This window comes from Calonectris borealis, chromosome 3 (assembly GCF_964195595.1).
Source record: "Calonectris borealis chromosome 3, bCalBor7.hap1.2, whole genome shotgun sequence".
Classification (NCBI taxonomy): Eukaryota; Metazoa; Chordata; class Aves; order Procellariiformes; family Procellariidae; genus Calonectris; species Calonectris borealis.
In genome coordinates, this window is record NC_134314.1 from 115,771,145 (window position 1) to 115,795,712 (window position 24,568).

At 45.4% G+C, this 24,568-nt stretch overlaps 2 protein-coding genes across 16 annotated transcripts in view; one reads left to right on the forward strand and one right to left on the reverse strand.

Annotated features, from left to right (window-relative positions):
* Window positions 1–1,288: 1,288 nt before the first annotated feature.
* Window positions 1,289–8,825, reverse strand: TMEM178A (transmembrane protein 178A). Its single transcript, XM_075147944.1, is given in 6 exon segments — window positions 1,289–1,811; window positions 3,015–3,152; window positions 3,968–4,046; window positions 4,048–4,088; window positions 8,424–8,519; window positions 8,522–8,825. Coding segments are annotated over 6 exon segments (900 nt in total). The 3' UTR covers window positions 1,289–1,569.
* Window positions 8,826–8,900: 75 nt separating this feature from the next.
* MAP4K3 (mitogen-activated protein kinase kinase kinase kinase 3) overlaps window positions 8,901–24,568 on the forward strand; it is a 94,145-nt gene continuing 78,477 nt past the window's right edge. For 7 of the 15 annotated variants that reach the window (XM_075147474.1, XM_075147475.1, XM_075147477.1 and 4 more), the window contains exons 1-3: window positions 8,915–9,141; window positions 19,302–19,359; window positions 22,454–22,544. In XM_075147474.1, coding sequence (XP_075003575.1) covers window positions 9,031–9,141; window positions 19,302–19,359; window positions 22,454–22,544 — 260 coding nt within the window. In that variant the 5' untranslated portion in view covers window positions 8,915–9,030. Of the gene's footprint in view, window positions 9,142–19,301; window positions 19,360–21,471; window positions 21,507–22,453; window positions 22,545–24,568 lie in introns of those variants that run through there. The other 8 variants (XR_012673200.1, XR_012673199.1, XM_075147482.1 and 5 more) reach the window with 5 other exon arrangements.

Below are 24,568 nucleotides of genomic sequence, written 5' to 3' on the forward strand. Positions count from 1 at the left end.
TTTTGTGCTGTCATTTAATTAATGGTTACTGCACTAAGGCAATACTTCTCTGTTCCACCACCCTTGCCTCTCACCTCCCCTTCCTTCCTCTCCCATCCCTTTGCCCTTCAACCAACCTTTCTCTCACATGTCCCTTCTTCTCTTCCCAGCCCTGTGCTCACAATACTCTGTATCTGACCCTTTTCTCCCCCACCATTCCCTTTTGTGTTAATCTTATACCGTCCACCCTTACTGCAGAATTGGCTTCTCTGATTGGTCTGCTCCGTCAGCAGTGTCTGCTCTGTTCTTGACAGAGCCCATGCCCTCTGCAAGGCAGCCTGGGGGACCTTCCAGGGGCCTGGCCAACTCTTTCCCTGTGCCCAGCAGGTGTGAAACACTGCTCTGGCAATGAATGTATGGATGCCATGCATCAAGGGCAACACTGCCTTTTAGGTGATGGCAGAGGATTGTTAGCATTGGATGAGTTGTGACAGATGCATCAACATAGCACTGAAGTCTCTTAATTGTGGAGACTGGCTCTGTCAGTTTGAGTGCTGTCTGACAGAGCAGTGTGGTGCTTTCTTCTGTTAACTTGCATGTCCCTGCCATTAAGCACTGGAAAATGCAAAGCTGCTCTCCTTCTAGCATCTCTCCATCCCTCTGTTGCCATGGGTGGCTTCTTGGCCCAAGCAGGAGAGTTTCTCTGGGGCTCTAACTCCAGCATGCTGCGCTGCTCCATAGGGGTGCTTGGTGCAAGCACTGTCCAGGCTACGACCCTCCTGGTTTATGAACTTTCTCTAGCTTGCAGGAGACACTATTTCCAAGCCTTGAAATTGCAGTTGACACGAATGCTTTTGACAGAGGCAGGTATTTTACTACAGATACTGTAGCTTGACAAATGCCTCATAACCAAGAGACCATCCAGGAATGGACAGGAGTAATTTAATCTTTCTCACAGTGCAGCTCGGGTGCTCAAACTGGAAATCTTGGTTATTTACAAATTACACAGGAACTTCATGTACAAAGGATACACAAAGAGACACAGGTACACACTGATTTAAAAGAAAAAGGTCTGTTTGGACATTTTGGGAGGAGAGGGGCCCCAAAGCCTTCCTTTAGGGTCAAGTGCAGAAGGTGCTGAATTAAAACATTACAGATGATGTCCTGAGGAAGGGGGTATAATTCTGACTAGGATTCATTTGGCAACAGTGACTTTTCCTTAATTTAAAGAAATTAAATGTCAGATCCTTGAAAAATAGAAATAGCCCTAAACTCTTACAGCACTTTCCTCCCCCTTTTACCTTCCAGTGCAAGTATCTTCCTCTCCATGGACTTGGTATGCTGAACTGAAGCATCTGATCCTGAGCCATCTCTGTCCTGAGAGCTGTCTCCTTTTCAAATCTCTGCTGGGCAGCATGGGAGAACAGCTTGCTGAACCGGTAAAACATGATGGTCAGATTTTGAAGAATGAGATTTCCAATCAGTGCTTGGAATCCTGAGATTAGTTTTCTCTTCACTTCTGCTTCTTTGAGTAAGTTCTGAAAAATACTGTTCAGCCATCACTGAAGGGTGTTGGTGGCAGGTGGGCAGTCATACAGAGAAGTCTCTGGTGGACTTCAGCTGCATAATGTTACCCCTGCTAACAAAAGGGTAAGCTGTGCAAAGACATCTGGTTGCTACTCTAAATCCCAGACTGCACCAAGCACAAAATACAGACTAGCTGTATCCATGTTCTACATCATCGGGAAGACTGTAGACGAATGTGGGGAGGTGGTTTAGGTCATATGATATGCTGGCTGCATAAGTGCACAGAGATATAGTGCAAAATATTCCTGTAAATGAAGTAATCGCATTGTTATTTTGAGATGTAGCTAGTAAGCAAATACCTTGCACCCAGCTTTGTTAGTATAAGTTGTGTTGGGTAGCACACAGATGATAATTACCGGCATTCATAAAGTTTTCGTGTATTACCCAGTTATGCAAGGCTAAGCCCTAGCTCTGTGGTTGTGAATTGCATCCAGCAAACTTCTTGGTTGCTGCTTTTAAGAATAAGAGAGTCTCCTCTGACTTCAATCATGCCTGCCCTTCAAACAGAGCAAGGTAGCCAAAGCCTCCATCTGTGATCAGATCTGACCGACGGGACGCAATCACATCATGCAAGCTGATGTTGTAATGCCAAATGCCCTCTGCGGGAGCAGAGCCTGCTGCACGCCAGGGGAAATTGTTTTGCGTGTGCTGTGTGTAATCTGATCTGGAGGTTATTGAGCAGGTAATCTGCCTCCACGGGTGGCCCTCCACATACCTCTGCAGAGCAACGGTTCAGGCTAAATCCCTCCCCAGCGCTCTGTCGACACCTTTCTCCCAGCTTAGGATTTCTGTTGGGTCACTTTTCCTTAAGTGTTTTCATTAAGCTATGTTTTTCATTAAGCAGCTAAATTAGCCATGCACAATGAGCCTTTCCTTAGGCCTGTGCATTCCAAATGTATTTAAAAAATATAGTGTGCTTGCATTACAGCTGCTCAAATAAAAATATTTCCTCTGGTACAAGAGAAGGTGTTGTGCCATGGTTTGAACCATCCAAACTCATGCTGGCTTCATGTTCACAGATTTTACCTTTCCTCCCCCTTTAAACAACCTCTAATTTTATGACTAAGACTTTTTTTTTTAAAGTATTCCCCTTTCCTACTTCAGTGTTAAAAGAAATATTTAGTCCACCATCAAGGACTGCAAACTGCAGCAAGGGACCACTCTGTTCTGGAGAAGAGAGAGAGCGCTTCTCATGTAAAAAGGAGGGAGCGGTTGTTTTAGCCCCGTGGTCCTTTCCTGCATGAGGCCTAGAGCATTTATCACAGGTTTTTTGTTTCTAATTATTGGTTATTCCGCTTGTATGAGTAAGCGACTTGCTTCATGCAAGGCACAGTAACTGGAGATCAGAAGGAAAGGCATGCTCCCCTTACTGGCAGTGCACACTGCCTACCCAAGGGAAACCTCGTGAAGCCCTCATCCATAATTAGCATGCTAGAACAACGCATTACCTATCGTCAAGAACAGCAGACCTGCAACGTGCTGGGTGAGGCTTTCATCCCAAAAGAAGCTGACTGCTGCCACGATGCACCTGCAGAGAAGAACAGCTGCAGCCACGCCTAGGAATGCGGCCGTGATCCTTCTCAAGTCTGTTTCCTCCAGACCCAAGAAATTAAGAGTGGGTGTTACCACAGACAAGCCTTCCACTATAGGAGGAAGTGGAGGGACACCTAGAAATAGCCACAAGTGCAGCTAGCCTGTGCCAGGCAGGCCCACAGTAGTAGTAATCCCAGACCTGCAAGTGAGTACTTGTAAGTAGAAAGTAGCAAGGCTGCTACAAACTAGCAGTTTTGTAGTTGTGCTATAAGGTATTGTTGAACCATATAATCATACAGCTTCAGCCATATGACCTTCAGGATGTGGGTGCAGTGTGGTTTTATGCAGACACACTGTGATACACTCTTTGTTCTCTATTTCCTTCTAGAGTTTAAATTTAAAGTAACTTGGACGGACAGAAATGCTCCGGTTTCTAAATGCCGGAGAGTTTCCATGCAGACAGATGTTTCCATGCAGATAATTGTTTAGCACATGGCTTCTGTTGTCAGCTTCTGACAAGTCTCCTGCTGGACCTTTTCCGGTGACACCAGAACGCAGGTTTTCAAGCTGGTGTCTGCAGACCCCTGGCGAGGCGAGGGGAGAGGTGATCTGCCTGTGAAAGACAGCTAAGAGCAGGTTACATTTAACAAGCTTAAAAACCCTTGTGTGTGGTGTTCACACTGTCCTGGACCAGCCATAGTGGCCTGCAAGTAAAAATGAGGGTGAAAATTGCTGATGTCTGGGCCCCAGTGGATCCTGCCTCCTCAGGCCCCTCCTCTGCAAACCAGTGTCTCATTGTTGTGTTTTTCACGTGAAAGGGAGAGCATGAGCCGTGGGCCTCATCAGGGAGGAGTGGGCTGTGCTGAACACTTATGGAGCAGATGCTATTCATCCTGGAGGATCATCTTCGTTGGGTTGAAGGGGACGTTGCACAAGTGTACTGGCTGGGGAAAACTGGTACTTGATAGCAGTGCATCTCTGAGTGATGCCTGCTGGAGAGGAAGATGAGGCGTTCCCACACCAGGTAACCAAAAACACCACCGGTCTCCCCTCCCTCGCGCTGGGAATTAACTCCCTTTCCCACAGCTAGTCCTTGTCACCTGCCCTCCTCCCCATCCTTTTACCATCTGCTCAACTCCTGCACACCCTTTCTCCTCTAAGTAATCAGCTCTGCCCAGCTTCTCCCAGTACCAGCACCCATGTCCTGGATCCTCCAGAGACCACTGATGGCCAGCAGCACTCGTAAAACATTATCTATTACATGGGAGCCTGACTTCTTCCCTCCCCCTTGTCCCTTCCAAAAGAGTACTGCTTCTCTCTGAAAGACAGATGAGTATTTCCACACAGATACGTAGAAACATGGGGAAATGCTTACTACTGGGCTGCTGAGCAAAGGCTATCAGTGTTTTTCCTCTCACCCTATACTTGTGCCTCTCCTGGCAAAGACAAAACCTTCCCAGAAAAGGCCTGTGCTGCAGCAGGAGAAACAATGCTCTGACTAATGCAAAATCACGGGCAAGAACCCTGCTTGCTTGGAACTGGCTATTGCTAACTTCTCCCAAGCAGCCCGTGCTGGCTGGTGGCAGTGCTGGCTGAGCCATGGAACTTGCAGGGGAGAGGGAAGGAAGGGGGAGACAGGCTGGATCTTACATAGGCTTTATTTTTTGCAAGGTGGGGGCGGAGGGGAGAGAAAAAAGCAGTGCAGGGGTCTGGCTGGATTCCAGTTGCCACACGCTGCACCACCGATCGGTATCCCCAAACGGCCATCATCTGGCAAATGCCATGGAGACGTGCCCTACCTCGCCCCTGCAGCCATTGCTGCCCTGGGGCACCATTTCCCTAAAAACAAAAAAAGGCCTCCCACGTTCTTTGCAAAGCAAATGCCAGCATGAGCTGTCACTGGCACCTTGCTCCGCGGTGTGACATCACGGAGGTGGCTGCTTTAAAAGGCAGTCTCAGGCTGTGCAGCCACTTACAGATAAACTAGGCATGCAGTGCAAAGGGTCTCATCCTGCATGGGTGCCCCTCCTTGAGCCAGGGTGCTGGGTGCTTGGGAGGGTGGAGCTGGGCTTGCTCAGCTGAATGGGGAGCAACCAGCAAAAGGTATCCCAGAACAGACAGGAGTCAATGTGGGATGCCGCAAGGAAGTGGTACCCAGAAGATGCTGGCTGCGGTCAGGAGGGGGCAGGGAACAGACTCTGGGGAGGTATTAAAGAGGAAGAGAGCATGGAGGAAGCCAAGTCTTCAGACTGTTGACATCACGCTGGAAAGATTTATTTTCTTTTTTCTGTGAAGCACAATGTAAAAGCTTCATGTTTGAGGAGAGGGGAAAAATGTCCAGGTTGCACTGCTGCTTTTTTACACTTTGAGAGTCATCCCTAAAAGTTTGAGGCTTAGCTCTTCTCCCTGGACAGCAGGAGTGAGTGCAACACAGTATGGAACTTGTGTCCATGGGCCTCCCACATCTGAAGCCAACTGGCTCTCTAAATTTAAACTTTCCTTCATACGCTTTCTTTGGGGCACAGCTTACGACTACAACCAGCCTGCCCTGAGAATGACACAAATCACAGCTCTTCCCCTGACCAAGGCAGTCTTCAGCATTCCAGGAAACACTTGCCTGCCACCGTGTCTGATCCCACTGGGCTCAGGCAGGTACTCTGTGTCCCCTGTAAGGACACCTTCGCTCTCACAGTGGCTCCAGTCCCGTAAGCGAAAGGGACAGGCTGGCTCCAGGCCACACCTTCCCTCCACAGCACTGACAGATGCAGCGCCTTGTCCGTTCATCTGGCATGGAAAGATGCTGGAAGTGTGGGAAGAGGTTTCCAACCACGGCAAATTGCATTGGCGTCACTCAGCTGGAGCGTGCCAACACACGCTGGCCAAGGACCAGCGCTCCTGCTTCAAGCAGTGGCCAGGATTTAGGGCTGTAGAGCACAAAGTGGCATTTCGGATCTAAGCAGCAGCAACAGAATGGATGGGTTGTGAGCACAGCTGGAAATAACAAGCAAGGTATTTCCTGTGGCTGTGGAGTGCCACTGACTACAGCTGGGGCTCATGATCCTTGGAGGCACAGCAGTCAAATGTCACAACGAATCCCCCACCATTGCCAGAAGAACTCTTAAAGCAAGAGCGTTGGCTGAACTGTCACAAAAATGTTTAACACCCAAATGCAGTTTTATTGAATTAATTTGACATTTCTGAGCGGTGCCGAAGAGGAGCCCAGCCTGCCTTCCTGCAGCATACGGCTCAACTCTCCTACCGTAGCCACGTCTAAAGAATAGGAGGAAAAAAAGAAAGCAGGAGAAGTCACCCTAAAGCTTAGGGAAGCAAATGATGCCCAATACCCATTTGGTCTGACCTGTTTCTGAAGGCAGTGGAGGGCACAGTCTCTCAGCTCCATCTGTCTCCTACCAAGGAGAAAGGGACACACACGCTCCCAGAGAAACCTGTGGGTGTTTTTACAAGAACAGAGGAAGTGCAGGCAGCTGCGATGGATAGAAAGCAGGATTTCAGGGGAAAAATAACCCTGCTTGCTTCATTCATGACCATTTCTACCCAAGCAGAACTTGGCAAGGACATAACATGGGAACAACTGTAACCCATTTCCCCTTTCAATGAGATAAAAATGAAGACTGAGAGGTAAGAGCAGGTGGGTGACAAGGTTATTGGTGCTCCTCAGCAGGATGTCCATTAGCCTTTCTGGACAGAGTTCAAACTCCCTGGTATTTCGTTCTGTAATTCATTTAGAGCTGCTGCTACTCCTGAACTTGTCACAGAGCCCAGTCCCCTTGGATCGTCCCTCAGAGCACCTGTGGCAGCCCTGTCCAGCTAAACTACGCCTGCCGCCTGTCCCGGCTCTTCCGCAGCAGAAAGCAGCATAGCACCCCAAAAACCTCAGTCATGCGCCAGGAAAAATCACAGTGGCCTGAATGTGATTCTGGCAGGTTTGAGACCATTTTACTTGTGAGAGCAAAAGTAATAAAAATGAAGCCAAGGACAGGGTTGCACAGCCCAGGGCGGCTCGAGGGACAAATGCACTGACAGACACTATGCAGTTTCACAGCCATCACTGCTACACCTGCCAGAGTTCAACCCCCCTCAGCTCCTTCTCTGCTCTGATAATTACATTGAAATGAGGCCATACCCAGCTCCACATCCCCACTCACCTTCTCAGCAGAGAGCAGGGTCCCCCATGTCAACATCCTTCGCAAGGCAGGCAGGGGCGGCGAGCAGACAGTGCATCTTTGTGCCCAAAGTCCCCCCTCATTCCACTCTTTTTATTTCATCCATCAGTCACTAGCAGCGTGAGCGTGGTGGGAAAAGCCGTGCCTGGTTCACTGGCACAGAGCCCAAGAGGTGCCCTAGGACCCACATGCCGCAGAGCCACGCTCCAGGGATTGCACATCTGGGGTTCCCACAGCCACCTGGCACTTGTTCCCTGCACAGAGAGGGTGGGGGGCACAGCTGGGGATAGAGGCAAGCACCCATATGCCTCCTCCATGCTGGAAACCCATGTGCAAGATGGGAGTGGAAGCAGGACTGGCAGCGCTGGTGTAAAAGGAGAAGAGGGTGCACACTTTATTCCGTGGGGGCATGCACAACACTCCAAAAAGTCACAAAATAAGAGGAAGCGGTCCTAAGGGTGAGGGGAAAATGTTGACCAGCCAGGGTGAGTTGGATGCGTGCACACAGATGCTGCGCCAGTGGTGCAGGGGACCGGCAGGTGCACAGCATGGTGCAGATGTGGGGACATCCATAACGTGTGGTTCCCATGCCCTGCAGGGGGTACCCGACAGGAGCCGGGCAAGAGCGCCCGGAGCTCCCGCGGGAGCTGGCACCGGAGGCTGCGGGCAACCGGGCAATGCTGGGATCCCGGTAGGTTCCCAGTTTTGTGTACTGGAGCAGGGAGCACCGAGTTCCCACGCACCGACGTGCCGGGAAGTGCCCTGTCCCAAGCTTGAGACCAGGGGCTGGTCACTAGGGCAGAAGGGAGGTGGTCCCCGGTGCACGGGCACAGCAGGGGGGGGGCGGTCCTTCGGCTCCGTGTGCTGCAGGGGCCCCCAGCTGCATGCACAGAGGGGCTGGCTCTGAGGAGGGGTCCCTAGCTGCACGCACAGGGGCTGGTAAATTTGCGGGTCCTCAGCTGCAAACGGGCTCCGAGGCTGGATCGCGGTTCCCGTTCCAAGGGGCTGGCTTTGAGGGGTGCCGGTGCTGTCTTTTGGCGGGGGATCCCAGTGAACGTGCACGGGGCTGGCTGTTTAAGTCCCCGGCTGCACGCACAGGGGCTGAACCCGGGGGGTCCCCGAGCCGGTAGCGCTCCTCACCCCTGCGGACGAGGCTGTCGAGGCGGGAGTCGATGCCCAGGTAGCAGCTGGTCCGCCACAGCCCGGCGTGCGTGGCGAAGACCGGCCGGGCGCAGCACGGAAGCGGTGACGGGGGGGAAAGGACGGAATGGCACGGGCGGCTGCCGGGCGCCCTCGCAAGCGCTGCCGGTGCCGCCGCGGGTGGGTCTCGTACCAGTGGTCGGTGCCGAGCCCCGCCGCCAGCAGCCCCAGCGCGCACAGACTCAGGCACAGCCCCGGGGCACTGCCCGCTGCCCGGCATCGCCTCACACGGCGGAGGCGGAGGGAGGTACCGGAGGACGGGGGAACCAGGCGGTACCCACTGCCCCCGCCCGCTGGACCGCGCGTGGAACGGAGCGGGGCGGTGCAGCGCGGCGGACGCATGCGCAGGAAAGGCCGCCCCGCCTGGTGCCGGCCCGCGCAGGCGCAAGGGTCGCCGCGGGGGAGCGGGGCGGGGCGGCATCCCTTGCGCCTGCGCGGTGCGGAGGCGCGGCGCCATGTTGCCGGAGCGGGCTGGGGGGCGGCGGTGAGTGCTCCGGTGTCGGGTTCCCTCCCCCTCTCCTCCCCTGGCTCGGGGGGCTGCGGCACCATGAGCGGCGGAGGCGGCGGGAGGGTGTGCGACCTGTCCCGGCGCAACCCCCAGGAGGACTTCGAGCTCATCCAGCGCATCGGCAGCGGCACCTACGGCGACGTCTATAAGGTAGACGCAGCACCGCGGTCCGGGGAGGGGGGGGGGTATCGTCTTTCCCCTCCTCCTACGGTGGTGGGTTCCGTTGCCGAGCAACCGAAATCTGAGGGGGGTTTCTGTTGCCAAGCGACGCCCCCCTCGCCCCCGCCCCCCGACCCTGAGGGGGCTCCCGTTGCGGGCAGCGAGGTCGTCCTTTGTCGCCTACCTCTAGCGGGGCCTGCCCCGTCGCACCGGCCCCAGTCCTGGTGAGGGCGGGTGGGCGCCCGGCCTGGGCGCCCCTGGCTCCTCTCCGGAGGGGCCCTATCCCCCGCGCCTCTCCCTGCCGCCGGCCCGGCCGCGTTTCCGGCTTGGGCGGCCGATGTGAGGGGGCGACCCCCGGGGGCCGCCTCGGCGCTTGGGGGCGGCTGGGCCCTGCTGGTGGCGCGGGGTTGGCGGTGCAGGACCGCGGCGCTCTCCCGGCTTCCTGCGGCCGCGGAGCCGCCCCGGGAGTCGGTTCTTGCCGCTGCTGGGTGCTGGCTCGGGCGTCTGTTTCACGGTTGGAGCCTGAGAGTCGGCTCCTCTCCAGGCCGAGTCGGGGGTCTGGGGGTGCGGGAAGCATATTCTTACTCGCTCGTTTCCAGTCCAAATGTCGCTTTAAATTGTGTGCCTGAAAGCGAGCAGGGCTGTTCATCCGACTACTGCTCCCATCGCTGTCTTGGGTTGAAATACCAGTGTTTTCTGCTTATGTCTCTGTAAAACGTGAGGCTGACCAGTCGGAGGGCAAACTGAGGAGTCAGGAAAGGAAGGAGTCGTTAGGATCTTTCATGATCTTGTCCTAACTTCAGAAACGTAGGAAAAGCAAAGCTAAAGCAACAGCAAGCGAACATAAGTTTGGCTTTTTGGGCTTTATGGTGTACTTTGACTTTTTTCTCTGCTCTGCAGTGTATGTTGTTATGTGTGTATGCAGTTGAACTCTTGCCTGGTGGGATGCAGTAGCCTGTCGCTCAAGTAGGGTGACACTGGTTGTTACTCGCTCCTGTTTGGTGGCAGAGCAGACAGGAGAATTGAAGTTTGTCGTGTGCAGCCTGTTAGAAGCATCACTTTAACCGTGTGCTTTCCACGTGTCTTCTGGTCTGTTTTTGTCATCACAGAGTGGGCTTATGTGTTTAAGAAAACTTGCATTGGTAGACAGGACTGTAGGGAAACATTTAGAGCCATTCCACAATTTGAGGTGCACAAAACTGGCGTTGATGCTGCCTTTGTCTCTTAAGTGAATGCGTCTAGAATGAAGGGTTTGGGTTAGGGCGATTTTGGTTTAATCTCACTCGCTTAAATGTTATGAAAGTTTCAGGAACTAAATCCTCTTGTTACTGCACTCTTAGTGTGCTAACTCCCTGCTTTATTAATTGTTTAATTGAAAGGGGTTTTTGTGTTGTTTTCCCTACCTTGCCAGCTTTCTTTGAGTATTTGTGTACATTATTCAAGTCTACTTGCCTTATGCTCTGTTTTTTTGTTTTTCTGCAAACTGTTATCTTAATGTGCTCAGCTCTGTTTCTGTTTTTGACTGATATATTGACTCTGTGATATCCTATCAATCAGTTTTTTTCAGTGCTCTGTTCATGATTTTGATGGATGTGAATTAGCCAAGTCATCTGTGTTTACGGTTTAATTTTAAGGATGTTACCTCCAACCATAGAGTGAATATTTACATTTGCAATACCGCTATGCATCTGAAACCTGTTAAGTTTCATTGGATTTGTCATCATACTTACATTGCAGTAGCCTTCAGTTTGGTGCTCTGTGAGTAGCCAGTGTTTGGCACTGCTTGTGACTTTTTTAGTTTGAGGCACAGAAGTTCCCTCCTCCCTCAGAGTGGATTTGTTTATGTTTACAGTCTGCCTGTGACAGCTGAGATAGAAGGTGATATATCAGGACCAGGATACACTAGGCTGGTATTATAATTATTTATTTCTTCCAGATGAGAGAGAGGTAAGTGCTTTCTGATTAGGTTGTGGACAGCGTAGGGAAAATGAGACGTGCTTTTCTCCTGGATGGATTATTGCCTGTTTCATTTTGAGACAAGATCTTGCCCAAGGCGCCTTCAAAGTGGAGCATGAAAGTAGCCCAGAAATAATAATGAAAGCTGGTTACTTTTAATGTCACAAAGAGGAAGTAATATAGTCCTATGTGTCATCCACACGTGAGCTTACTAGGCCTTTATCTGAAATTTGTGGGGGATTTCAGAAAGCTTCTTTCATTTGCTTCATCCGTCATCTGTAGGTGAACTTTGTGGTTCATAAAATAATAGTGTGAAGTTGAGATTAGCTGTGTGACAATGGTGCTCATCAGTGGTGGGATTTCAGCGGAGTGGATCCAAGCACTGGATATACTCAGGCAGCTTCAAACTATTCTTTGTAAATTGTGGTTTTCCCCCCTTAGCAGGGAGAACCAGGTAGGGAGGTGTTTCTGCTGTTAGCAGGTAGGGATTATTGCCTTAATAAGATGACAGTCTTGTTATGTTGACATTCTTGCTGACCTTTCGGTAACCTGCTTTCCTGGCAAAGTGTTGAGAAGCTGAAAGCAGAGCAGACTGGCATCTACTCGCTCTGTTTTAGTTGAATTGATCTGCAACAGGGTGTGGGTTAAATGTTTGATTTGTTTTTTTTTTTAAAAAAATTATATTTAAAAAAAAAAAAAGCGGCAGAGTCTCTACTCTGAAGATTTTTGAATTTGAAGTAAGAGCCCATGGTGTGGACTGAACTACGGAGACTCAAAAGGAACGAAGATGTGGGTCAGATTGATATGATCCTACTGCTATGAGTCCTGCTGTTTAGCTGGTACCTGGAAACGTGCTAGTGCACCGCAAGTACGGATTTTTGACTTGAATCAATATTTTATAATTATCTGCCGTCCCACTGAAGTTCAGCTTTCAAGGAGACAATGAATTCGTCACAAGAATGGTCATGGGTAACTTGTTCCTGCCATTAGCTCGCTATCAAATATGCACGGTCAACAATAATGTGTCTCTTCTAACTAGCAGCAGTACAAGTTTGTTGTAGGAGATGAAGCTTCATCTGGATTGCTTAGTTTTTGATGTATCCCAGGGATATAAACACTGGACATAACACTGTTTTCAGTGAGTGTCTGAAAGAGAGATGATGTTTGGGTTTTAAAAATCTTTTTCAGTGAAGCTATGTTGCCAGGATAGGTAGATAAAAGTTTAATATTACAAAATTCTCATTAGAAGGTTAAGTAAAACACAGGACTTAAAATCTGTTCCCTTGTCCAGAGATGTCTCCTCTCAAGACTGCTAATGTTAGTGATGAAATTGAGTTACTACTTTGTCAGACAGTTGATGTATCTGTCATCAGATAGATGACAGATAGACGATCTGCTAATAGTGTTTTTTTTGGACTTGAATATTTTTGAGTGCTGCATATTACATTTTCGTTTGTATGGTTTTGTTTCCCATGTCTCAGTAAACTTACTTTGTCAAGTAATTTAGCTTCATCTAAACTCTAGTTTAGAGACTGGTAGCAAAATTGCATTTCTGATTGCAGTTACATGTCACAAAAATTCTTGGATTTCGCCTTCTGTTTCTGTCAAATATTCTCCAAAATGACACCCGCTAGAAAGGGTGAAAACTAGTTCTGCTGATGTACAAGTCGTTTCTGTATTTCACTGTTGCAAATAATTTGTGTAGGGTGGTCAGCAAAGTGTAAAAGAGGAGTTATGTTTTTTTTGGTTGTGAAAGAGAGGCACTGTTCTATTTTGCTCCATTTCAGGAAATATTCCTAGAGTTAAATGAGGTGGTTGCTTAATTGAATTTGCTCTGTGTTTATTCCATCTATCATTTAGAAAGACTTTTCTGTCTTTTGGTATGAAATTGCCATTTTAATCATCCCTAGTCCCAGACCCTTTGTAATTTATGCTATTCTTTTGGGGTTTGGGTTACAAGTGCTGCACACGGTATTCTGACAGAGACTGTATTAATAATAATGCTATCATTTTCCTGTTTGCCCCCATCCTAATATCTTTGGTTTTGGTAGTAACTGCGCATAGATTTGAAGTATATTCTGAGGCGATTGTAGGTCCATTTCTTTTGTTCATATGATTAATTTATACCCTAGCATATCTTGAAGAAAAAAAAAAATTGCTTTGGTTTAATAAAGGTTGAACTTCATTTGCCATCTCATAGGTCATTCATCTATTGTGGGTGGACCCTTCCAAAGGTTTTCAGCATCTTACTAAAAGAAAGGCCCTTCTTTTACTGAAATTCAAATAGTTGTGTTAATTAGTGAGATTATCGTTCCTGCAAAGGTATCTGTTACACCACGTCTGCCTTATTTCAGTTCTTTTTGTCAGTTATGGCTTCATCCAGTTAACAAATGAAAACACAGAGCTTGGTAGTGTGTGCTTTGCTTGAGGTCTCATTTTAAAAAAGAAAAAGCCTGACTTTCTGCTCCCCAGCCCTTTGGTGTGGGTGTTGGTTCTGGTGAGGGAAGTCATGTATCTACCAGCTCAACTGCTTCACGCTGAAACTCTCAGATTCTGTGGGTATCTCTGGGAAGCACCTGGTGCCTTACTGCTTTCTGTCGTCACCTGTGTTTCGGAGTCTCTGGTTTCTGGTAGCGCTCCTGTGCGTTGCTGTAAGAGAATGTGTTCAGAACAGATGAACCCGAGGAGTCTCCCATTTCGCCGAGTCCAACGCAGAAATCTCTTCTCTCTGCGTGTATGCCCTTGCTTCGCTTTCCTGGGGTGACCTAGTAAGGTGTCAATTCTTCTACAGCTTTGCTGCTTCTGAAATATTGAAACTGTGCCATTTAGTTGTGTGCTTTTTGATAGGCATTTTAGTCTTCCTTTCTTCTTGATTGACCTTACAGCTGTTGAAGCTCCTTTTGACTTTGCTGGGAATAAATTTCTATGTTTTGAAGGCTCTCTATTTCAGCTTTAATTGTCTTTTGAAGCTTGTCAGGCAGGCAGAGAGGGGTGGATGTTTTGTCATCCAGTTTTTACTGCACTGAGTAAGTACTACCTGGTTTAGTTTCTGTGACTGTGGTCTCCTTAACCAAGAATCCATGCCTTGCGTAGGGATTTTTGCTTGCATTAGTTTCAGATCTTTTTGTTTAACATCACCTTTATCAAAGTGTTGCTTTCTAAAAATTGTAGCTGTCACATTTTGGTATCACACCTCCTACCAGAATGTGGAACCTAATTATTTTTAGCGTAATTCTTAGTAGTTCAATTCCTGTTAATTACAGCTGTGACTTCGTAGGATGAGCTGAACTGATGTAACAGCTCATTGTTGCCCGAGAGGGGTGATTCCCTACCCTGCTTCTGGCTGTCTTGCTGCTTACCTTGCGTTAGCTCTGGTGCTCAGCATGATGCCTGGGCCGATGCAGTTAGCTAACCTGGCAGAAAACTAACCAAAAAAAGGGAGGCAGGTGGCTGCCTTTCTGCTGGCTTGGAGAGAGGAATCAGCTCCTGGGGGAGTCGTGTGGGTTTGAGAGACGCTGAAGGGGAGGACTGTAGGGCTGGAAGCAAGGGGGTTGGGAAGCCATTCAGGTGTGTTTTCCTGAAGAACACAGCTAATCCGGGTCAGGAAGCCTGCCTGTGCCCTGGGACCAGTTATCCTGTGAAGTATCCTTGTGTTTAGAAATTGCTCGTCTGCATTTTGTTCAACAATTCACATAGGAAGTAGTCAAAACCAGAAGTGCCCTGTTGTTACTGTCTTAGAGTTTGCTTTTTGGCCTAGTTTTTGTTGCAGCATTATATGCTTTATATTACCAGCTTCCATTTGAAGGACAAATATAAACTTGGCAAGAGATTTACCTCCTTGGACCTTGGATTTTATGTCTATAGTGGTTCAGCTGCACAGACCTCTCCTTCTTATGAATCTACTGTTGTGGCATATATTAGCACTAAATACTAGCCTTCCTACTCCTTTTCTTCTTTCCCCTCCTTTTCTTTTCAGACACACACCATGCACATCTTTTGCTTGTCTGATGTTTCCCAAATAGAGCCCATCTGGGTACTGCCCCACTCCATTGCTTCTCAGAGTAATAAGGTCTTTCCAGTTGTGATGCATTTTGGTTAATGAATTTTTGTATAATGCAGTAACAACAAAACCTGGATTTTTCTAGCTTTTATTTCTAGTGGGTGGCAGTTTTTTATATAGCATTTTGATCTGATAACCTATTGTTGTCACAGAGACACTAGTAATTATTTCCTTTAATTAGGTAGTGCTTGTGCAGCTTGACTTAGCAGTTGGTGGATTTTTTTAAACTCCTCACCAGATATGGCAATCTAGATCTCTGGAAGAGCATCGTTCTTTTAGCTGCTGGTAGAATGAGGATCTTTACATGGTTTTCCAGAGCAGACATTGTATAAATGCTGTACTCATTTAATAAAGTGATTGCGTGTAGATGCAGGCATTGTAGGCCAGTCTTTGCTGCTGGAAAACCTGTGTAATGCAGGTTCCTGCTCATGGAAACAGGGTTGGGAGGAGAAACTCTTGGCTATTGCTTGGCTACTAACCTCATCATCACAAAGGCTGGAAGTTAGAGCATTTAGGGTTCAAGTGGAAACAAAAAATGAACGTGTGTTTACTTACATGAGCCTTTTGGAAATTTTTTGGTTGCATTTGCCAACTCAAAAATACTTTTTTGAAATTGTTGTTCACCCAGGTATTCCTTGTTGATGCTCCAGTAAGTAATTGGCAATTTTAGTGTGATTATGCTAAATGAAAGCATAAGGCGGTGTCCTCAACATACTGGGCTATTGTATGGTACATACGAAAGTACCCTCAAAGTAAGAATCAGAGCCAGCTCCAACATGTGTTGAAAAGCATATGGTACTTCAGTCTTTCTCAGTCTCTCATTCATGTGAGCTTAGTTAAGGAATTGTTTCACAACTGATAATTTCAAAGGTATTTGATGAGATCTAGTAAAACCTGTCAGGGGTACCTAATCCTCATCCTTATCCTTTGCAAGGAACCCTTGTGTCACTACAATCAGGATAATCTCTTTTTTTTATATACTCAGATTAACAAACGCAATTCATAGTCTTGCTTGTGACACCACCTTCAATGCCAATAACCCAAATGGAATAGGATGCAAAGTGATAAGTTACTCAGATTGTTGACTTCAAGCCATGTTTTCTTAAGTAACAATTTATGCCCTTAAGCAGTTGGTAACCTGCTGTTCCTGAAGGTATTGGTGACCTGCATTAAATCAGGTTTTGTTCCTCCTTTCTGGCTTTCATGAGCCCTGGCTGATGCTGGTCCAGAGAACGGCCAGCTGGCCAAAGAGTCCCACTACTGCTGGTGTTGAAGAAAGGAAGCAATGCCTATGCTGAAGGTGAAAAGACACAACGTTTGTTCTTTGCTGCCCATGATTTTGAACAGTTCTGTTGAGAACATGACATTGAAGAAGAAATCCCTTTGTGATGGGAGGGGGCCAAATCAGACACGAGGTGTGGAGAGCGTAGATTTGGCAAGGCTGCCTGCTGCTCGGACTCTATTGCTTTGGCTGGGATTTTGCATATCCTGCTCCAGATGTATCTGGATTTGTCTGTCTACTATTGATAGCTTTTTGGCATCAGAAACACATAATACTTCGTGACAAGTATCCTCATACGTTTTAATCAGATTTGTTCTGAAATTGTTACAAGCTCCTACCCACCTTTTATCTTGCTTTAGTTGCCATAGCACTCTGCAGAGTATAGTGACCTATGGAGCCATAGAGAAACAAATTCCTGACAGCTGAACACAGTATTGTTAAAAATAAATAAAATAAAAAAATTATCAAACATTTTTTGCTAGACTAGCAATGTCCCTGAAGCCTGTGAAATTTTTCCAGCTTGGCTTGCACATCCCAGCTGTGTGCAGGATGCATAACTTCAGGATCACCTCACTTGTATTCACTACAGTTGTGTCTCATTGATTACCTTACTAGTACAAGTTTCCCCAAAACAGATCTTTAAGTATTAACAGGACTCCCTGATGAGCTCAGCTCTTCGTTAAAGCTTCAGTAATTTTTCTTGTTAATCTTGGAGGTTAAAATGTGCTGACCTTTGATTCATGACCATCTTGCCTCTGTGTTTGTTTCTCCCTATGAAAAGAATGTGTTGGGAAAAGAAATAGGGAATAAAGATCTTAGCGCATGCTTCAGTGGTGCCACTGAAGTGTTGCCTTCATTCTATGGTATAGATAAAAGGAACTCCTATTTTTGCTGTTCTTAATGTCTTTGCGTCTTTGTTCCACCATGCAGTGAGGAGTGGAGATGCTGCTGCCATCGGAGGGGTGGGCAAATAATAACTTACAGGGAAGGCTGCCAGAGAAAATTCCTTTTTTAACTGTTCTTTCCACAATCTCTCTCAATTTTGGTTTATTCTTTGATTTTTATAGGATTCCCACTGGATCCTCGGGATTTAACCATAACCGTCTGCCTGCAAATTATTTGCAAATCCCATCATTGCAGAAGAGCATTGCCACACCAAGGAACAGTGAGAGGTTTGAGATTGGCTGTGCTAGGAAAGACCTGGGTAGATCTCTAGACACAGGAATACACACTGCATTTATTTCCAGACTTTATTGCTGGCTGTTTTTCATAGTCTTAGGGTTTTTTTTCCTTCCACTTGTGGTTCCATAACCAGCTCTCAAGCTGCTATGTTAAGAATCAATACCTTACAGTATTGATTGCCAATTGATGGCCAATCAATAAAAGGTGTGAGGTCTTGAGCTCCTAAAGTGACTTAAATGAGACCAGCAGCTTAAAAGGTGGGCACCTATCTGCATTATTAAATTCTGGCCTTTTCTGATTTGAAAGTGGATGAGGGGAAAAAGCAAAAGCAGGAGTGGTCTCACCTTCTATGCCCTGTGTAGGGAGTAGAGCGGGCACAGCATTCAGTGCAGGGGTGGTCCAGCACAATGCAGCTCCAGGTACCAAGACTCTCCTGGGGAGAGGAGAGGCTGTAGCTGAGCATCCTTCAGGAGCTGCTGCTTTGGTGCTGGCGTGCAGCTTTGCCGCCCTCTCCCCATAGCTGGGTGTGGGGGCACGGAAGTATCCTGAAAGCACTGGGCAAATGGCTCCCTGGTTTTCAGTTAGTAGTCAAATGCAACAATTCTAGAAGAGAAATCATTATCATAACTTATGTTGCTTCTTAATGGCTTTTAAAAAATTTAGCTTCCTTGGTTGCTCAGTAGAACGTAGGCTTTAGTATGACAGACTCCTGTACAAAATGCAGTTAAGCTGCTGAGTAATTGTTGCTGAAGTGGGCCACGCAGCTGCTGTGTATACAAGGGGAATGGTTTCAAACGCCTTTGTTTGCTGGCTTGTTGCTTTGCACCCTTACAGCAAGAGGAGGATGCTGTTGCTGGTGGAGAGTAAGGACCAAGGGGCATGTAGTGAAATGAGCAGGAAGCGTTGCATTGCTCTCGTGGGAGTCTTACATATGCTGCAGGGTACAGCACTTGATGCTCCGTGGGCCCTGCTCATCTGCGGTGAGATCTGTATGTACTCTAACTGCTTTGCAGTCAGTGTCTCAGTGGTCGGCTTGTTATGGATTTTAATACGGAAGTACAGCATGGTGGAGGACTTGCATAATTTAGGACTGTTGTGCGGCAGCGCAAGGTTTCTTGAGCATACTTAAAGCTTCAGATCTCGGTACAAATTAGCTGCCTAGTGGGTTTTTTTTTGAGATAGCTTGCTTTGTTGTTAGAAAGTAAATCTAGGATGAGAAGTTCTGTTGGAAGAATGCTTTCTACAAATGTGTACTGGAGAAGAGCATGCTAGCTACAGGATTCTTACTGTTTGATTCACTGTCATTAAGCACAGACGTGGATTATTTTAAACAACTGTTTTGGATATAACAGAACTCAATAATGATGCTTATCAAATGAAAATACATGCTGTAAGCCCAATAAAACACAAATGCATGGTGTATTTAGGCAAAAAAAATTCTAACCTTGCATGAAACATAAATATACAAGATGTTTTAATTTATTGGCTCCTCCTGAGGTTGTTTTTGCTTAAAAAAACCCAACCAACCAAACAACAAGTGGTTTCACTGTTTTAGACCCTTGTGTGTCTCAGTTGCTCTTTGACTCCATATTGTCAGAGAATGTCGAGTTGAGAATGTAGAGCTGATTGCTGTGTTCTGCTCTCTAAATATTTTTTTTTCTTTTTTTGTAGGCTCGAAATGTCAACACGGGTGAGCTAGCAGCAATTAAAGTAATAAAATTAGAACCAGGTAAGTGTTTCTTATCTGAAATAGGCCACGGAAACTAAATATTTTCCTGCTTAAGATACAATTGTACAAAATCAATTGAGTCCACTTACTGAAAGAAACGATAATTGTTGCCTTTTAGTGTAGGACAAAACACACTGTTCTAAAAAATAACAAGCATGACAAGCAAGATGTGAGAGGAAAAAATGTAACTGGAGAACAGGTAAAGGAAAGCTGACTAAAATTGGCGTGAGAATTGTGGGGTTTTTTGTCTTAAGTACTATGTTTTCAACCCATGTGATACAAAAACCTGTACAGAACAAAAGAAATGAGGAAGCCAGCAAGGCAGAAAAGAACTCACCTGGAGAGAGCGTAGAGGGAGAAATAAAAAGAAGGAAGGGTGTAATAATAGGTGAGCATTAATATTTGGGGATTGAGTACATTTCCTGAAATTCTCTTAGAGACCCTGATTAAGACATCATTGTATGTGAGATTTATGCTTGAACTGTGCTTATGTTGTGATTTCATGAAGTACATATGCCCTATAGATCAGTTACCAGCCTGCAAGTGCTGTTCTATTAATATGGCTAGACTTGTTGAACAAGAGTACAGTAATCTGGGAAGTAAAATGTCCAGACTTTTTGTTTAACTTGTAACTGTTGGTATTCTGTTTCAAGATTTAATGTTGGGGGAGGGGAGGGAGGTAATATTTTAACTACTACCTGATTTGGTCCTTAAGGTCTGTGCAGGTAAGAAGGGAAAGAAGTTACTAGTTTCTTCCATTTTTTTCTCTTACAATTCTGCAAGTGATTAGAAATGTTGTGTTTATATAATGCATGGACATTTAAAAATTGAAGACAGGACAGTGTGTTACTATGTAGTTCCAAAAGTGTATGTTCATCACACTTCTTTCATTCACACTGAAAGTTGTGGTCTCGGATTATCTTCTCTAGTTCTGCTGCTTTGGCTTTTGATGTCAGTTCCCATTGCTGGCTGTGCATGACGTGGGTTACCAGTCCAGCTAAGATGAGCAGCCGTGCTGTGTCTCCCTATGGAACTGTAAAGATGAAACAGGGAAGGAGACTTGTGTAGTGGGGAAAGAACCATAGGACTCAGCTGAGCAGGACTCAGAGAATTGTGCTGTACGCGTTATCTGAGTTGTGGACAGAACCTGGGGATGCACTGCAGCTGGGATAACTTGCCCTCATGCTGTGCTGATGGGGATAACAACTGGCATCTTGCAGTTAAATCAGATATTTTTGGCAGCCTTTGGATACCTGAGTGGTGCTCAGTGAATGCGCTTTAGCTACCCTCTGTTTGCTCAGCGAGCTCCATTTCCCTCTGTAGTTATCGCTTTCAGTTGTGGTAGAGGCTTGGCTCAGAGCCTCAGACGGCAGCGTCCACATTCCAGAAGCATGGCATTGGCTTTCTTTGCAAGTTTTGCAGACTGGGGGAGAGTGTGAAGACTAAGGGTTAATAATGTTTAGGCACTTACTCTAAAGCTTATGCTACTGTAATATTTTTTATGCAATGAAAACACTGGTCAAATACTGGAGAAATCATGTCCTTTCACAGACACACCTGTCTGTATGTGAAAATAATTTCTTGTTTGCTCTTCCGCATTTGCATGTTTAAAGGTCTAGCCAGCATACAGCAAGCCATCAACAATACACCATGGACAGTAGACAGTCAGTTATGGTGTTAACTTGCAGCTTGTGGTTTGAAATTTGCTTTCAGTTAAATAAAATACACGTGAATATCAGATTCCTTGTTAAAAAGTACCAAATGGATAGGTCACCAGTATGTTGATGCATTGGGAGAAACTTAAAACATATTTTCTTGGGTAATAGCTTGGCCAGTTCTCTTGGAATTTGTTGTTACATTTGAAATTTATTAACAGCCATATTTGAGAAGTGATTTTGGGTTGCAACAATCGATAAATTTGAGTTTAGTGTCTATATTCAGCTTTTTAGACAATAGCTTTGGCTTCTGGTTTAAAAGCTCTTTTGAGTTATGCTGAAGTGTGCTACAGCAGTACACTAAAAGGAGAATTTTGACATTCTTTGAATTTTCCTGTTTTTTCAACTTGCTTAAAGAGTCTCTCAAGATATTCATGAAGTTATATGGTTCTTTTAGGCCTTCAGGCTTGTTTCACCTATGAAGTCCTTCAGGTTAGTAAGAATGAGTTGTTTTTTGTGAACTGTGTATGTGTAGTAACTAAACAAACTTCAGAAGAACTTCTTTAGAAATAACATATCAGACTAGCTATAATTTGCCCTTATGACTTAAGAAATTTCAGAGGAGCCCCAGTGTAAGATACTGAATTGCAAAAGAGCATTTGACATGTATGTCTTCAAAAAGAAATTAATTAAAAAGGCTGTCAAATACCTGTTAGCAACATTCTCTTACATCTTGATGTTTTTCTTGCCTTCCCTCTTTAACTTACCTACAAAACCTCTGCACAACACCCCCAAAACAAGAATGTCTGTGTTGGATTTTCAATTTCATACATGGTTTTCTCAGTGTACACATCTGGTAAGAACCTTTTAGAGAAAGACACGGACAACGGAGGTACTGAATATTAAGGCTCAGATAAGTGCCATGTCTATGTCAGTGTTTTATCTGGACATACGTTACGCACAGTCCATAAATTCATGTGCTTACCAAGTTTGCTGAAAAGTTGTAGCAGCAGCGTACTATTGAATGTTTTTTGCTCAGGAAGATGATCTAATGGGTGTCGGACATGTGGCCAAAAATAGCACAGTTTTGTCATGTTTTTAAGAACCTGGGCTCTTGGCAGGGCATATGCAGATGGACACAGCAAGGTCTTGGGGAAAATAAAGACTTCAGAAAGAGCTATGGCCAATATCATAAAAGATATCAGATAGCAGATGTGAGGTCCATCTGTACCAGAATGAAACTTCTTAAGAATATAGTTACTTATTGCTAAGCCCTTGCTAATAAATATTGATTTACAGCTGCTTTATATGTCTGTGAAACTGGCAGATAATTAGTTTTAATTACTCAAAATGTTTATTTTATAAACATGTACTGAAAGTCTAGTTGAGATGTGAGTATGAACCAGGCCGATGAAAATATTCATTCTTCTGCTTTTCAGGAGAAGATTTTGCTGTTGTGCAGCAGGAAATCATTATGATGAAAGACTGTAAACATCCAAACATTGTTGCCTATTTTGGCAGCTATCTCAGGTACAGTTTGTTTCTTTTGCTCACTTAAAAATGCCTCTCTGTCTCCTTGTAAAGGACAGGTCTATAAGGTGACTTAGGCAAAACATAATTTAGCAAATAATTATTATCCACTTGTATTTTTTTTTTTCATTTATCTTAAAATCTGTTCTGTTTACTGCAGTGTCTCTCTATAAATAATATTTCTCTTAGCAAAATCTTTCAGTACCATGTAGCATGTTTCCTTGGAAATGAGTTGTCATTTGAAAGCTTTGAATTTAATACGTAAATGGAAAATTATGGAGAAGTATGACAAGTATGAAGAAAGAGTCTGTGTGTATAGTATCTTTTAAATCTGTTTCAGTAAAATGTTTCTTAAATTTACAAAACTCTGGGAAGTATAAACATTGCATAATACAGATAGAGTTCTCAGAAATGTTCTGATTTAATTTTACATGCCAACACCAGTTATCTGAGAACTCAAAATTGAATGTTATGGGGAAATAAGGAGGAAAAAAATTGGTTTTTTTCTTGCTTAAGGGTAGTAGTGCTATGTTAAACTTTAAGGACAATTTTATACTGAAGTACCTAAGAGTGTAAACCGTGCAGCCTTTAAAAAGTCCACTGGTGATTTGTGTTTTGTCTTTTATCTTTGCTTTTCTCTCTTGAGCTGCAGAGTTGTTTAAGACACTTAATGTAGTATATGTAAATTGTTCTGTCTGATTATTCTTTTGTGTAATTCCTTTTGTAAGGTATTATGCTTACTTGTTACAAGTAAACTCGTACTCCATACAAAGTCTCAGTAAGAGAAAATTGATGGCTAGTTCCTAAGAACATTTACTATTATAATTCTTTTTAATACATCCTGACAAATGTTTTACGCTAGATATAGCAATTGCTTGATATTCAAGGACTAGACCTATTAATGCTGGATTTTGTGAGCCTAATGTTGTCATAGTTTTAGGCATAACATGCCATGTAATAAAAAGCTTTTAAAAGGCTCTGAAAAGTCATGATGCTCTTTACAGCAGAAGCTTCTTCTTCCTTTCAGGTATTCACATATCTTCTGTCTGCTTGGGGACAATAGAGGTGGGACATTGTAGTTCTGCGTGTTGTGGAGGTTTCTAGACCCTATTCATGATGGGAAGATGCCAAGTTGAGTTACTCATACATGTACTAGACTTCAGCAACTCCAGCTGAAATTATCCATGATGGCTATCTGCTGCAGCCAAAAGCTTTTCAACAATATAGGCCTTTGGATGGGGGTGGGAAGATATAGGTGGTATTTTCACATGAAAAATCTTGGTACATGAAAGCCTTTCAACAAAAAATTACCATCTTTGAAGCAGGAATCGATGACAGAATTTGGCTCTTGTATTTGAGGTGCATCTTTTCCTTTTAAAAATCCTTTCAAATTTGGCCAAGTTATCTTCTGAAATACTGCATTTCTTTTACTTTTATTCTGGATCAGCTAGAGCTTGGGAAATCCCAGTTACTGTTTCTATTCTAGTCAGCAGAGTCTGGTTTGGTGCATGTTTGCAGTGCTACAGAAGAGCTAACGTGTTGCCTGCCTTACTTGGCTATTGTTGAGTGTTCCTTATTTTGCTCTGGGGTGAGCTGGAACAGGATGTTGAAATGGCAAGTGTGGAGTGCTTTGTGGTGCTCTTAGTAATGCTGAACATCTGCGTAGTTGGAGCAAACTGAAATTGGGCAAGTTGAGTGTGCCAGAACTTGTAGGCAGTTTTGGGGAAGAGAGAAAAGTCCTGGCAATAAATGCCAGAGGAGAAGGAGAGATCTCATGCAGGAGCTCAGCTGATTAATGCTGCTGTCCTGAGGAGTTTCTTCTCCTTGCCTCTTGCATTCAGTGTCCTGAATAGCCTTGGATGCTCACTGAAACCATATTTTATCACTGGTGGGGTTCATTGCATCTTTCTCAGTATGATTATCTTGTTAGCTTTTGTCTGGTGAGTGAAAGTATTGCATGCTGACAGATGCAATTCAGGTCAATAGAATCTGTGTTTTGAATTATGTTTGCTTTATAGTTCGTT